Genomic DNA, 15,175 nt, shown 5'->3' with positions numbered 1-15,175 from the left:
GAGGAAAAGCAAAGTGGAAAAGGCAAAAAATTATAGCCACATTTTAGAATTGGACATGCAAGTCCTGGACTGACAAGCTCATTTAGTCTCTGCATTTTAAATATTCTGACATTATAACACAGCCTTCTGGTCTTTTCCCTCTGGGCTCATGCCCATTTCTCCCTTTTCTCTTTACAAACCTTAGCAGTGAAACACTAATTTTTTACATTTTGAGAAGTCTCCAGAAACTGTGCTCTTTTAGCTTCAGTCTCAAAACCAAGCCTTTTAATCATACACTGCTTCAAAATCTCCACCCCAATATCCGAGAAAACAGTTTTATTTTTGTGCAAAACCTGTTTTTCAAATTAAACGTATCCCTGTGATTTAAAAAAAAAAAAAATGCTGTTTGTCAGCGAGAGTCCTACCAAAGCCAAAAAATAATAAAGGTTTAAGAAGGACTTAATAGCTTAGAATTTGGTTAATTCTTAATTAAAATTAAAAAGAGTCAAGGATTAGAAATACTTGGGGAAAGGGAAGAATCACAGAAGAGGAGCTCAAGAAATTGGATATGAAAAATGGGAATGCTAATTAAAATACGTGAAATCAGATTTTAAAAGTCTAAGGGAAAATACTTTTTTCAAGCATTCTCTTATCCTAATTTCCCTCATGGAATTCACTAAAAGAAATTTTTTTTAAAAAAATTTAAATGGGTTTAAACTGCATCATTTGGGAAAAACTGATTCTACCAAATTCTGACCAGAGATAGAGAGAATTAGGCTTAGTACAAGAAGAACTTGAATATTTACAAAAAATGTATACTTGATTTGGTTGCACTGGAAGGATACATTTAATATTCATATTACTCCTAATACTCACCTGACTGCATTGACAATGAGATTTTAAAAGTTCAGAAAAAGCTCAATTCAAAAAAGCCCAATTTATTTTTATTTCAGCATTAACAGTGTTCTCTCTTTGATTTCCTCAAAGGAAAGGATTTGTCTATCATAAATAGACCAATATCAAGAGCAAGAACTGCACAGGGAAATGGTTATGCATATAACTCTTAAAAATTTCTAAGCTAAAGAATTTCAAATGGTTACAAACAACAGAAACTTAATAGACTGTTTCACAGATGATAAAGTAGGGAAAAAATCAGATAGTCCTGCAATACTTTAAATCAGTACTTTTTGGCACTAGATTCGGCAAGTTATATTTTAATGCTCACTGGAATAGATCTACTGGATTGAAAAATTGACAATTTTAGATTACCACTTTCTGAAATAGAACTGTACTTTTAGATTATTGCCTATTTTAATGCTCTTATCAGTGCAGATTATTTTTATGCTTTTATCGTACAGATGGCTCCATGATGTCACGCAAAGGAGCCTGAACTCAATTTACTTCTCTTGATGTGTGTCCCACCCTCTTGGTCTGCTGCCCCTGCCAGTTTTGAGAGCAGACTAAGAGACACAGAGAGATCCTTGTGCCCAAAGGAAATAGAAAAACCTCCGTTCATGAAGAGCTAGAAATGGCACTGTGTGTCCCACACAGGCATCCCCAGGTACTCTGCTCTAAAGGATCACCATAAGGAATGTCTATGTGGCAGCCAGGGAAAGGACAAGGCTAAGTAATATTCCATGGGGTTCTACTGGGTCTCATTTACCCCAACACAGCTGCAACTACTGGTACTGTATACAACAGAAAACATCCCTTGAGGCTATGCAAAAATAAATTTTTAAAAATCTGTTATATGGCCAGAATAGACACATAGTACATTTTGACTATATTTTTTTACAGAGAGAACTTAGGTGCAGTGTTCACTGATTCAATATGCAGCACTTGGTCAGGTATGTCAGAAAATACTGAATTTCACACACTCTTATATTTCAAATGTTTTGAAGCGACTGAATGAGGCTGAAAAAATTCTCCTGCTGATATCTGTGTATTGATGTTGATAAATATTTCATAGCTTGGCAGGTTTACTTTCATTGTCAGTGATGGATGCTGCACAAAAAAGGAAGAAAGTGTAGCCAGTCCCCTCCAAACCAAAGGGCAAGCTCAAGGCACTGAGACACTGAAGAAATAATTCCATAGCCACTGACTGAGCAGACTTGAATGTCAAAAGCTCTTAAAATAATAAACACAACCACTTCCTCTCCCTCTCATTCTACACATTCTTTGCAGAGTAGAACTGTACCCCAAAAACAGAAAAACAGACCAGCCTCAGTCCCAGGGGAAAGCAGTGCCCATATTTTATATTCAAGTAAAGTGCTTCATAAGTTTGTCCATGGAATACTGCCAAAAGTAAATTTCCATGTATAATTTGTCATTAATTAGACTTCCTCGCTATATACTGTGCACATTTACACAGGTTTTCTTCTGCATTTCCTTGCTTTCTGCAAGATCTAATCTACTGTGAGTGCATCCCTTGTCTCACACTGATACCTCAGCCATGTAAGTAGCCTTCTTTCCAAATACATGATCCAAGATATCCATGTTTTGGCTTTACCTCTCAATCAGACAATGTAAAATTTGTGCCATTACTTCCACACCCAGATAAAGAGACAGAGACACTGTGAAAACACAATTGCTGTAAGCAGAGCAATTATTGTTACTTGTGTCTTTGTGGTCCAAGAACAGTAACAGTGGACACACTGTGATAGATGCTGTACAGATAAAAGCAGTTGCTGCTGTTCATTTGCCATGCAAAATTAAATTCAGCTCAATTCATTGACTAATAAAAGTCCACCTAGAAAAAAAAATTAAAATACAAATTGTTTAAAGAACAGCCATAAAAAGTAACTGAGGCCACCCCACCTGCCCCCCAAAAAACCTGAGAAATACTTCATTTTCAATTCCAAACAAGAGGCAGCATGAACAACTGCAGAAAATACCTAAAATGCTGCATTCACCCCACCTCCTACAGCTGCAGTAGCACAAGTACTTTAGTAATAGATTCAATCTACATGACAGTATTCACTTTTTAGGCCATTATTCACTTTCTACATGTACAGAAAGAAAATGCACTTAACCCAAGCATTAAGATTTTTTTTCTAGGCTCAAAGGCAGGATAATTTACTTCCTACTTATTACCTATTTTTAAAAAGAGAAATATTCAGTATTAGCACAAATCTTTCCTAAGTTCTCCAGCACTTTTCTCTCATATGGAACTGCTAAAGTTCAGGCTTCATATCAATTAATGGGAGATGCAGGAGACTAAAAGCTAACCATTAAAAGAAAGAGAATGAAACAGACAAAAAAAAAATTATTTATTCCAAAAGGGGAGGCAATGAACCAAATTTATCACTCCTGTGAGGCAAGAGCTGCAGAAAGCACTGCCTTCTTTCTTGACACTTTATTTGAAGTCAGCCATGCTACCACCTGGCTCTGCCTACCTGCAGTAACCTGGCAGCCCTGTCAGGTCATCATTAGGACTACACATTCCCATCATTTGTCTCCTCTGATTTTCTTAATTAGGTCTGAGAACATGACCTTTCCTACAGATGGCCATATTTAGCAACTAAGAGATGAGATAGCATTATGTGCACAGGTCAAAATCAATATCTAAGCCCTCTGGATACTGCTGTGGTTTGCAGCACTGAAGAAAACAGATCTCTTTTAGTCAGACATCTGTGAGCTTGGTTAGAAGTGGGGAAGAAACAGCAATAATTCATGTATTAGAGCACAGGGTGTGGGAAGAGATGGGAAGGCTGATTTTTCATTTGTAAAACTATGTCCACGCTTGCCTTACATGCATACATGCACACTCAGAACAAAAAAAAACCCAGGAAACAAACTCTATTTTCCTTTTACTTTGAGAGGAAGAACAAGAATAAAGATAACACATAAGTAACCTAAAGAAATCCCACTTTCTGTGGTATCAATAAAAATTTAACCCCCAATAGACAAAAAACTGCTTCCCTGTGCTTCTGATTCAAAGCAAGAGCCAGTTCCAGAAGCTGTTTACTTATCTCAAAGAAGCAAAACACCCAAATAATATTTAGTGTTACTGACATCTAATACCTCTCCATCTTTCCCAATTCTAATTCCATCCCTAATATGAAATAGACTACAGAGCAACCACTTAGCTACTCAAACAAATACCTGTTGTCATCTCATCTGACTTTCTGCCTTTGATCAATACAAGTGTGCTGAATGGGGGGAGGAGAGTAACTGATCCCTGCCTCTGGAACATGCCTCCCTTTATACACAGTGTAAGTCTCACTCTAACAGCAGCTTTTTGAAATAATTCAGACTCTAATATATTCAATTAGCCCTCCTTCTTGGACAAAGGCTATCACCATACATTATCACTGAAAATGTAATTCAGCGTTTTAATTCTTTTAGCCTGATACAGATTGAATAGCTTATGTAGACTACTATTCTCTCTTTAACAGAATGATAAATCATGTCAGGCCTTTCAAAGCTATGAAGTAGCCCTGAAATTCAGTAACACCCTTACTTATCTGTGACTTAGCAAAAAGACTAATCTGAACATTTGGGGTGCAGAAGAAGAGTCAACCGGACTCTTAACCGCCTCAAGTAGAACCTACAGAGGAGGTCAACACCAGGCAGGGACACAGCAACACATCCTGCTCTGGAATTCTCTTTTGGTAGGGGCTATCCATCAGCAGACAGAGCAGGTGTCTCTGAGCTACCAAGGTGTCTGAGCCTGGGTAAGACACGAGAAGGTAGCAGAATTAGGCTTATAGCATAGGAAAGAATTTAACCCTGAATGTCTTCCAAGGCATAAGAGCCCTGCAATGCCTATATACATCAACACAATTTGGAAAAGTGAGGATTTTGGGGGAAAAGACAGCCTGCCCCTTCACATGGTAGCATAAAAATGGCATGTGATGGGTAGCATGGAGGCTGGGAGGTTTTTAAGGAAGGAAGATAGAAACATTGGAGGATTTTAAGGAAGGAAGATAGAAAAGCTCGTATATGACTGGAAAAAAAAATGGGAGGGGGAAGAGATGAGGAGATGTGGAACATAGCAGACAGAGAAGAGAGACACCCTCACTTGAATTCCCAAGAGTCTGAACAGCAAGTGCTTCTTTTGCCTAGCTGGTTTATATCCTGGCTGTGCACTTCACCCCAGGAATCTGCTTTACACCATTTGTATTTCCTCAAAATACTCCTTCCACCTACCTGTCTGCTAAGGAGTAATTCCTGCCTGGCACAGCCCCCTGGGGCAATGCTGCAGAACAGAGGCACTGACAGAAGTCAGACAAGCAGCCCTCCTCCTCCACCACTGCTTTTCCTTCCCACTACACTCCCCTTTTTTTCCACAGTTCAAGGCTGCCAAGCTCCTTCTGAAGCTCCAAATACCACCTAGGAGCCACACCAAGGACCATGCTCCAAGAGTTTCTGGCAGGTTGCAGCCCCCAGCACACACCTCCCAAGGGCTTTGTCCTGTTACTCTGGGGCTTCTCACACAGGGACACCCATCCAAGTAGACCTTCTTCATCATCACACCCCCAACCCAAGGCCTATGTTCCAGCCCTCCCCTGCCCCACCTGGGCACAATAACCCAACTGCTCGATCCTTCCCCAGAAGCCCCAGTAGGTGTCACCCAGTCCACAGGGTCTCGCTTATCCCTCCTTATCTACCTTCATCTCATCCAAGAACCACAATTCATCAGCAGCTCCTCTATGCTTGGATCACACTCTGTGATACACAGCTGGATTTCTTTTTTTGTTAAACATTACATTAAAAGTAGGTTATGACTACATTAAAATTTCAATTAGCCATAGAAAATTATTCATTTATTGCTAGATTTAGCAATAGACTCACATGCAAAATACAGCACTGTCTCATTGGACAGATTCAAATAAGAATGGTCAACTACTGTTTCAAACAGATTTCATATTACTCAGCTGTTTACAGTTTAAAAATACTTTTAAAATTACATTTTCCAGTTTGCCAAATTCATCTAACCCAAAATCTTTCTTTATAGGTCCCAGTTTATTCCACAAAACTGTAAATATGATAATTTATTCCCTTGCCCCTTATTCAATGCAGTGTAAAAAAACAAAAAGGGAAGTTGCATGCTTTCCAGTGTAGCTGCTTCAGTAATTCCTAAATAGCTAATTTGTATTAGCATGAGAGATTATTCCATTAACAAGGTTTAAATTAATCTATTGCAAAAGTACTGCCTCAGAGAGTTGCCAACAATTTGACCTGCAACACATTCATTTTTTCCTCTCTCAAGTCTCTGTTTACTTTCCAGCTACACCACACTCACTTAGCACTAATTATCTTCATTTACTTCTATTATTCCATATTGTATTTTTTTCTGGGACTTCTTTTATCATCATAAATTCTGGCCTTTCAAACTTGTACATCTTCTTTGCCTACATGCTAACTTCTCTCCTATTCATTCACTCAACTGAGCACTAGATCATTTATATTGAATATATCTTTCCTAATGATCTTTTACTATGCATTTATTTCTCTTCTACCTCAACTAATAGAGTGAAACATGGTTCTCAATGTGGCATCAGCCAACAATGATCACAGCGCTCGGCTCAGACACGTATAGCAGTTACTACTACAAACTCCCTATTTCAGAGATTTATATGGTGGTGACATGACTGGATTCCACTCCTGCCATGAGATTTCACAACAGCACCACATGTAATAAGTCAAATTTTTTCCAATATAAATTAAATCTTATGTCATTATGGACAAAAACCACACTATAAAATTGCTCAAGCTGACACTGCAAAAATATGCTTTGGAATTCAAAGTCTTAAATTGCACTGTTCTTGGCAAAAATTGTGGAATTTTCTTTAAGCTTGGTTTTTGTTAAATTTACTGATAGATGTCTGAACACAAAAAGATAATATTATCCCCCAAAGTAGGTGGTATTTCCTTAAGTGAGGAATAATACTAATTACTGTAAAGAATTACTGACAAAGGCTATTTTGATCATTCGAATTTGAAAGAGACTAACACCACATGTTTCAAGGACTGTTTAAATTTTAGACCAATATTTTCTTTTTTTCCTCAAACTAAATTACAGCATGATGTATTCTCTTAACAATAGAAAGTTCAAGCCTAGAATTAAGTTGATTCATCAATCAGTATGAATATGGTATATTTTCTTCTGTTGAAATTCTGTCAGGTCAAGAAAATAATTCATATTTAACTGTATAATTTGCTTCCCACATATAAAATCCAGGAGAAACATCCATAACTTTACTTTCATTTGGGTAACAACAAAAAATTCTCTACAGCTATTCATTTCTTCATTTGTTGAATTCTGCTCATGTCTGAATATGAAATGCTGTACTGCCTCTTTGAGCACAGCACTTGAGATCAGTCTCTTATATAATTATATGGCCTTGAACAAAGACATTAATGTTTTTTCTTTCCTCTTCCATCTGTAGAATGTGGCTATTCATACTTAAGTGCCTCTTGAATTAATTGTAGTTAATAATAGTTGTATTGATTAATAGTTAATGAATTCAAATTATTTTTATGGACAAAAATATTCTCAACCATACAGAGAGGAAACTGGAATTTCAATTATATTGAAAAATGAGAATCGAAAATAAACTAATGTTCCAAACTGCAACAAACCCAAAGAATTTTGAAATTGTCTGAAAAAAGCAGAAGTCACACTTAATTTTGTTTCAAGAAAATATTTTCTGTTATATCTTATAATTGAATAATGAAGTAAATTGCAAAACAAAAAGTTACTTCAAAATAGGAAAAAAATCCAATACCAGATTTTTTTCAATTGAGTATCTGCTTGCCAAAAATATTGATCAACTCTAGTTTCATCTATTACAATTAGTGGATCATTTTAAAGATGACAAAAATGGTTTCACTATTAATCTGGAGATAAGTCATGGGACAGTCCCAAAACTGCCCAGAGCAAAAAAAAACCCTCAATACCCTATTATACAGTTTTTTTTTACTTTTTCAGTGCTGCAGGTCCCATGTCCCTTGTAAATCAATTAGTCTCCATAACAGTAATTACAACATTCTTAAGAACAAATTGACTTGTCAAGTTAGTTCCTCCATGACATTCTCAGAGTCTTCAGCGCCTTTTTTTTTTAAACAGAGAATGACAGCAGACAGCAAAATAAGCAAGCTTCCACCTGGCCCAGTCCCCCTTCATTATAGGGACTGCAACAAAGCCAGGATTCTATTTCCTCCTGTCTAAAATCATGTATGGAAAATATCAGGAAAATAGCTATTCATATTCTTCATCTCATTTTATCACCACTGTTGACACTGGGTATCATTTAATCTCTGGCCATTTTTTACAAGAATATTCTCATTAGGACTTCAGAAACAAAAACAAAAAAAAAAAGATCCTGCAGCAGCCATGGCCAGCTACCGACTCCAGTGCCATGGCTCCAAGGGAATGTCCTCTAGCAAAATTAAAGTGACACACAGATAACAGTTCAGTTTGGTTATTTGCACATTAAGCAGGACAGCCTTGCACCTGACTTCATCTAGCTGTGAAATTATATGGTGTATAATCTAGGGCAAGAGGGAGGTAAATTTAAACCAGTAAAAAGGGAAGGGAGTTGACCCACAAGGGAATGCTCTGCACAACAGAAAACAAGATAAAAGGCAAAGATATTCTGCTTTCAAAATTCCTTGAATGTGGGTTTTATTTTTTTCTAATTTACTGAAAGGTTATCTTTCACTCTATAGGCAGTTCTTGAAACAGTGATTGGCATCTACTGTCCCAAACCCCCTCCTGATATGCACTGTGTTATTCTGCTGGCATTGCAGGTCCCATAAACCAGCCTATGAGCCCTCAGTAGAAGCATGGCAATTTTCACCAGTGGAAACTCTGCTCTAATGACCCTACAACAATTTATACCAGCCAAATGTCAGAAACCACTGTGGGACATGCAGATGAACAGTCTTGAAAGGACAGCATCAAGAAAAATCTTGATTTTTTTCCCCTTGGGCACAATAGTAGAATAACTAAAACTAACACTGTTATACTGATTAAGGAGACTGTTGAAGAGCCAGGGGAAAACTGAAGTAGCAATCAGCTTCTCATTGCTACAAGGCAACACTGAGATGGAGAACCTGCAGAAATACAAACTCACACAAGAACTTCTCTGCAGAATTGCTACCATGAGTCCAAAATCATCTGTGTTCAGTTTGAGGGCTCTCACAGCCACTGGTACAGACATTTTCCTCAGAGATGTTCTGTAGGTCACATCACCAGTCTAAAGTCAAGAAGTGTTCCCTCAGCAAAATCTTCACCAGGCTGCTTCTATCTGCCATGGGTGAGAAAAGCTTCCTTCATGGTTTGTTGTTTTTTGTTGCGGTTGTTTTGTTGGTTTTTTTTTTTGTTTTGTTTGGGTTTTTTTGTGGTTTTTTGTTTGGTTTTTTTTGGTTTTGTTTTTGGTTTTTTTTGTCTCTTGCTTCATTTATTTTTTAATTTTATTTATTATTTTTACTCTTTCTGTCTAAATGTCAGAAACTGACATATGGCCACTTCTTCTATCACTCTATCAGTGTCACAGCAAAGCAATATGTGAAAGCCCTGCAGAATAATCTGCAGTCTGGGTCTTTCATATGACAAACAAATACTTAAGGACAGATTTCACAAGGCTTTTTTGCTTGATCTAATTTGTGTTATTTCAATCTGTAGCTTGATATAAAATGAAAACTTCTCTAGGGAATTAAATAGCAAAGAATATCACATTTTTTTCACTGCATTTAATAGCTTGCCTACCTGTCCTCAAGTCAGTGAGAAAACCACTTTAAATTTTATAAAAAAAAAGTGTAATTTAAAAAAAAGTAATGGGGTTTGGTTTTCCCTGTATTTCACTCAGCATAGTTTTCTTTTGATAGCTGGGCTGTCCTTTGTAACATGGGAATATTTTAAAGGTAGTAATAAAATTTAAATTTTACAGGCTAAAATTTAAATACTAAGCCCTGATGAGGTAGGTATGTAAATCCCTCTCCTTTTCTGGAGTTATTCAAACCCACCTGGATGCAATCCTGTGCAACCTGCCCTGGGTGAATCTGCTTTAGCAGCTGGGTTGGACTAGATAATCTCCTGAGATCCCTTCCAAGCCCAGCCACCCTATGATTCTGTGATTCTGCATCTTACAAATTTAGCATGTGTCACAGATAAACTCAGAGACATAACTAAGTTGATGATTTTATAACGTGTAACCAGAAAGTAGGCTGCTGGAATCCTCTTTAATAGTTAATTAAAAATTCATTAACTCTCTGAACTACTCAGGCAGGGAACTTTAATGTATTTACCTTAGAAATATTTTCTTGGCAGACTGATCCAAAAAAACAAGCAGTTAAAAAATACTTGTTTTCTGGATTTAAGTGTCTAAATGTTAGTTCTTTTGCTGGATTGTGATCTATTCCCAGAGAAATGAAGAACTAAGAAAGAGTCTAGATTCTGGATTTCTCCCTGCCCTTTCATTTAATTATGAAACTACCAAACAAGCACCTTCAATTGCTTCACCTGCCTCTAAAAATGCTGTTGCCAAACAATGCTGCACAGATCACCAGGTATCCACACAGTGCTTTCTGGTGCTCAAAGACGATTCAGTGAGTCACTGCCTGCCTCTTTGCCACCTGCCATAGTGTACTAGAAGCAGCTGAGAAATGTGTGTTTTACTTCCCAGTTGTTCCTGTGAAGAATTGGCATTAGTAGAACTACCCTGATTGGTCATCAGCGAAAGCAAGCACAGCCTGCCCCGACAAACTGTCCTGACACACAGCCCAAACTATTCCTGCTAAGTCACATGGAGCTGTTTTCCTCAGTGCTGTACAAAGGTGCTGCTGTCTGCCTCTACCTGTCCTCCTGAACCCTGAGGGTGCAGAAAGAAGGGAAATAACCATGGATTTCCTTCTTTTCTTCACAGAAAGAAGGAAAATAAACATAGGATTTTTAACACCAAAAACTACAGCAGAAATTAAAGAATGAGCCTTTTGGCTAGGATTCATAAGCAAACTTCTATGCATGCTGTGGATGGCTACCAGAGACATATGTACAGTAATTCAATAAATTTAAAAACATACATTTCTCTCTTCTGTCCCACATCTCCCCCCCAACTACCAAGTAACAAGAAATGGATGGAAGTGGAAGTGGTATACTGACCTCATCAACATTCTCAAATGCATTGATGACATCATATGGCAGGCAGGAGAGCAGGTCAATCACAAACCAGGTCTTCAAGTAATTCATGCGAATCAGCTTAGGGTCAGAGATCACCTCTCCTGCCGGCCCCACAAAGGTGGTATGGAAATTAAGCACAATGTCAACCAGAAAAATGACATCTACAATGCTGTCCACTACTAGCCATGCCACGTTGTTCTGTTTGGTTTTAAAGGAGACATTGTAAGGGACCAAAATAGCAGTGTAGAAGGTTAAAATCAAGATGATCCAGTCCCAGGTAGTCTTGAATACACAATAATGCAAAATTATATGCGGTGGAGTCTTTGGTGCCTCTTGTTTGTACTGTGGAAGGATTTCAGAACCCAGCTGCAATACCTGTAGTCAAGAGAGATTTGAGAGGAAAAAGAAAACATGCTTAATTTTTTCACACTAGATTCTCAAGCTCAGTACAACAGTTCATAAAAATTCACATCAACTCCTTTTATCATCACCAAACGGTAAGCAAGCCAAGAAAAGTACTCTGTTACACAAATCAGCATCAAACTAAAAACAGTTGTTTCTTTTAAGGCCATTGATTTTTTTTTTTGACACTAAGTCTAATGTGTGGAGTGTCTAAGACAAACAGAGAAGAGAGAACCCCTTCAGCTATCTAGACAGATGAGACAGAAAAATGATGGGCAAGAATAGGCAGGAAGGCCAGTGTGAATAGGAACTGAGCGCAAAACCAGGAACAACACACAACTGAGCTCCAAGTCCAGCAGCAGGACCACTGGACCACATTTTTTTTTTCAACACTGGCTACTTAACTCTTCACTACACCCTGTCTGAAGTAGTCTCAAACTACAATCTATTGTGAATGCACAGGCCTTTTTTCCTCTTCTCTGGACTGTGCAAGTCCAAAGACCATGGATATCTATCATTAGCCTCCATCAACTCATTTTGGACTTCACCTTTTAATTCAGTGTCTTAACTACCTGATGGTGTAGAATCATAGAAAGATAGAATCATTAAGGTTGGAAAAGACCCTAAGATTGTTGAGTCCAACAATTAACCCAGTACCACCACGTTCTTCAAAAAACAAGTCAGAAAACTTCTCCCAAGTGCCACATCCACGCACCTTTTGAACAATTCTAGGTACAGTAATGCCACCATTTCCTGGGATATCTGTTCCAATGCTTGACAACCCTTTCAGTGAAGAAATTTTTCCTAATATCTAATCTAAATCTCCCGTGGTGCAACTAGAGGCCATTTCTTCTGGTCCTGTCATTTGTCACCTGGAGGAAAAGATGGACCTCCCCCTTGCTACAACCTCCCTTCAGGCACTTGTAGAGGGGGGATGGTCCCCCTGAGCCTCTTCTTCTCCTGGTTAAACAATCCCAGCTCCCACAGCTGCTCCTCATCAAACTTGTTCTCCAAACCCTTGACTGCCTTCTTTGCCCTTCTTGGGACATGCTCCAATGCCTCAATGTCCCTCTGGCTGTAGGGGCCTCCAAACTGAAGGCAGGATTTAGGGGACCTGCCAAGGCACATTGTTGAGTTACACTGCAGCTAGGTCTGAATTCAGAAAAGCGCTACTGCAGAAGACGATCTACCAGCATGTGTTTTAAACCCTGGACCTCAAGCTGAGCACATGCTGACACTGAGCACTGTTTTGCATAACTGCAGTCTCAATCAGTGCTGCCCATTTTATGTGTGGTCACTCTCCAGCTCTGCCCACTGCTGCAAAAACAGTATTATCACATATGTAATTCTTGGGAACTCAAGTTTCCTTCACATACCTATGAATAAGAATGTGTTTGTTTTTATATATAGATATAGATATATATGTACGTATACATTATATACATGAGGGTGAAATCAACATCAAGAACCTGTGTCCAAATAAAGAGAAGTTAAATTTTAAAGCAAATTTTACCCTGGATGAGTTATAAATGAAAACTGAAAGAAACATGAAGGCTTCCTTGAGTGAAATGTGTTTGGTAATGCCAAACTCACAGAACCTGTGAGAAGTATTTAGGAGCATGGTTCCTTTTTCACATTTATTTACACATAGTTCAGAGCAACAGGAAGCAGGGAAGGAAATTAAATGGCTGTTTTTCTCTGGGAAAAGATAAGACAACACAGCTAGAATAGAAGGATGTCTTCCTTTCTTTCTCGTTATCTCAGCTTTTTTAATGTCAGTTATTTAGATGTGGATTTTATCTCCAGGCTTTTCTGAGTGTTTTTTTTTTGGGGGGGGGGGGGGGGGTTGGGGTTTTTTTTGTTTTGTTTTGTTTTTGGGGGTTTTTTGGTGTTTTTTTGTTTGTTTGGGTTTTTTTTTTGTTTTGTTTTGTTTTGGGTTTTTTTTGGTGAACTGGTAAGATTTTTTCCAACAGTTTAAGCCAAAGGGGACAAAAGGAAACAATCAGCTACACAAGATCTACTTGGACAAAACAGTCTCAGATGAAATTCCCTGCTGCTTTGAACCTCACATAATCACTTACTCATGTACACAACTGGGGTCAGACTATGTCAGACCACAGTTCCTCACACACGTGTAAATGAGAATGGGAATTGCAAGCCTGCTGACTTTGAGCCCAATTCTCCTGAAGAGAATTAACATGACCTGCTCTGACAGACCTGCATGTTACCACAGAGGCATTAAGAGTTTGAAAAAACATTCTATTTAAAAAAAAATAAGAGGACTCTGTATTTTTGTTAGTGAGTGTCTACAATGACAGCAAAGAGGAGAAAGAAACATTTCTCCAGCAGACCCACCTAGGACTCAGATGTGTTCACTGCAGTATTATGTAGTCTGTTGATCCTGACCCTGATTCATGTATGTTCTCCAAAATAAAAGGGAATTAAGCTGTCCTGTGTTGAGAGGAGCTGGAAGCAGCACAAGGCACATGCAGTCTCTCTCTTCTCTGCAGGAGGCACTGGCCAGCCCATGCAGTCCCCAAAAGTCACTGGTGTGACTGGAAGAGGCAGAGGCTGTGTATCGAGTCCGTGTGTGTACTCAGAGCATCATTCCCTTCAAGTCCCAGTAACAGATGTTGGGATGTCTTTTCCCAACAAAAGCTCTAGCCCAAATCAATACTGCAAATATCGCTTGCCCTCCCTTTTGCACATTGCAGCTGTACCTGAATTACTTGGAAAGCAAAGAGTTACTACTGGCTTTTATGAGGCTCTGTATGACCAGCAGCTCTAACATAGGACCCTAAGTCTAAAATATGCTTCACTGGGCAAGGAGAGTCCTCTGCAATTCTCACTCGCTGGCATAATTGATCAGCACAACCAAGCACCTCCATCACATAGTAACATTTTTCCTTTAGTGGGATTTCAGTTCTAATGCTGAGATTTTACTGGTGTGAGGAGACAGGATCACCCTTCAAATGCAGCAGGAAAGCATAATTGCTTCTTCTGCAATCATAGGCCTACTACAGCTTTTTTTTTTTAGCCCCTGGTATTACATGAATAAGTTCAATATTTTGCTAACTATTTTAATCAGCATAGGAACCTCAATCATGAAAAACTGAAAAAAAAAATGATTTGCTCTTGTCAGGTGGTTCTTATCTATACATACATAAGCTATAGATTGAGAATTGCATAATGCACCTCATTTTGGTCACTGCTGCTCTCTTTGTACTCCAAGAATTTGTGGAAATTTTGCACCAACAGAACTAAATTTACTGGAAAATATACTAATGTATACCTGCATACCCAATTAGGGGAAAAGGCAAGAACAATCCCTGTTTGGCAAAAATGGTGTCCATTATTTTGCTGTAAATAGAAAAAAGAAAATCTAAAAAAAAAAACCAGTGGAACTGCAAGGACGTAAAACTGAACTGAAAGCAATAAAAACAGACTTCTAGTTCCAACTTGTTAAGACAATAAACTGCTGCTTCAGTGGTTTAAAATGTCATCACCAAATACAAAGCACTCTCTCTTTACTTGTTTGAGATTCAAGAGCTACAGTACAGGAAAATAAAAGGTTTGATGACTGATTCATCTCCTTCCCTTTCTATTTAGAAAGTAAACATACCCCAAACTATCTGAATAGCTAGGGACCTTACAAATAAGTCTTTT

General features: G+C 38.3%; 1 protein-coding gene across 1 annotated transcript in view; it reads right to left on the bottom strand.

Annotated features, from left to right (window-relative positions):
- The window catches only part of KCNH1 (potassium voltage-gated channel subfamily H member 1), a 176,791-nt gene that overhangs the window by 128,343 nt on the left and 33,273 nt on the right, over window positions 1-15,175 (bottom strand). Inside the window, exon 6 of the mRNA XM_053974421.1 lies at window positions 11,090-11,482. Coding sequence (XP_053830396.1) covers window positions 11,090-11,482 — 393 coding nt within the window. The remainder of the gene's footprint in view (window positions 1-11,089; window positions 11,483-15,175) is intronic.

Source organism: Vidua macroura, chromosome 3 (assembly GCF_024509145.1).
Source record: "Vidua macroura isolate BioBank_ID:100142 chromosome 3, ASM2450914v1, whole genome shotgun sequence".
Lineage (NCBI taxonomy): Eukaryota > Metazoa > Chordata > Aves > Passeriformes > Viduidae > Vidua > Vidua macroura.
The sequence above is the reverse complement of the archived record's forward strand: the minus strand, read 5'-3'. Positions and strand labels throughout refer to the sequence as shown.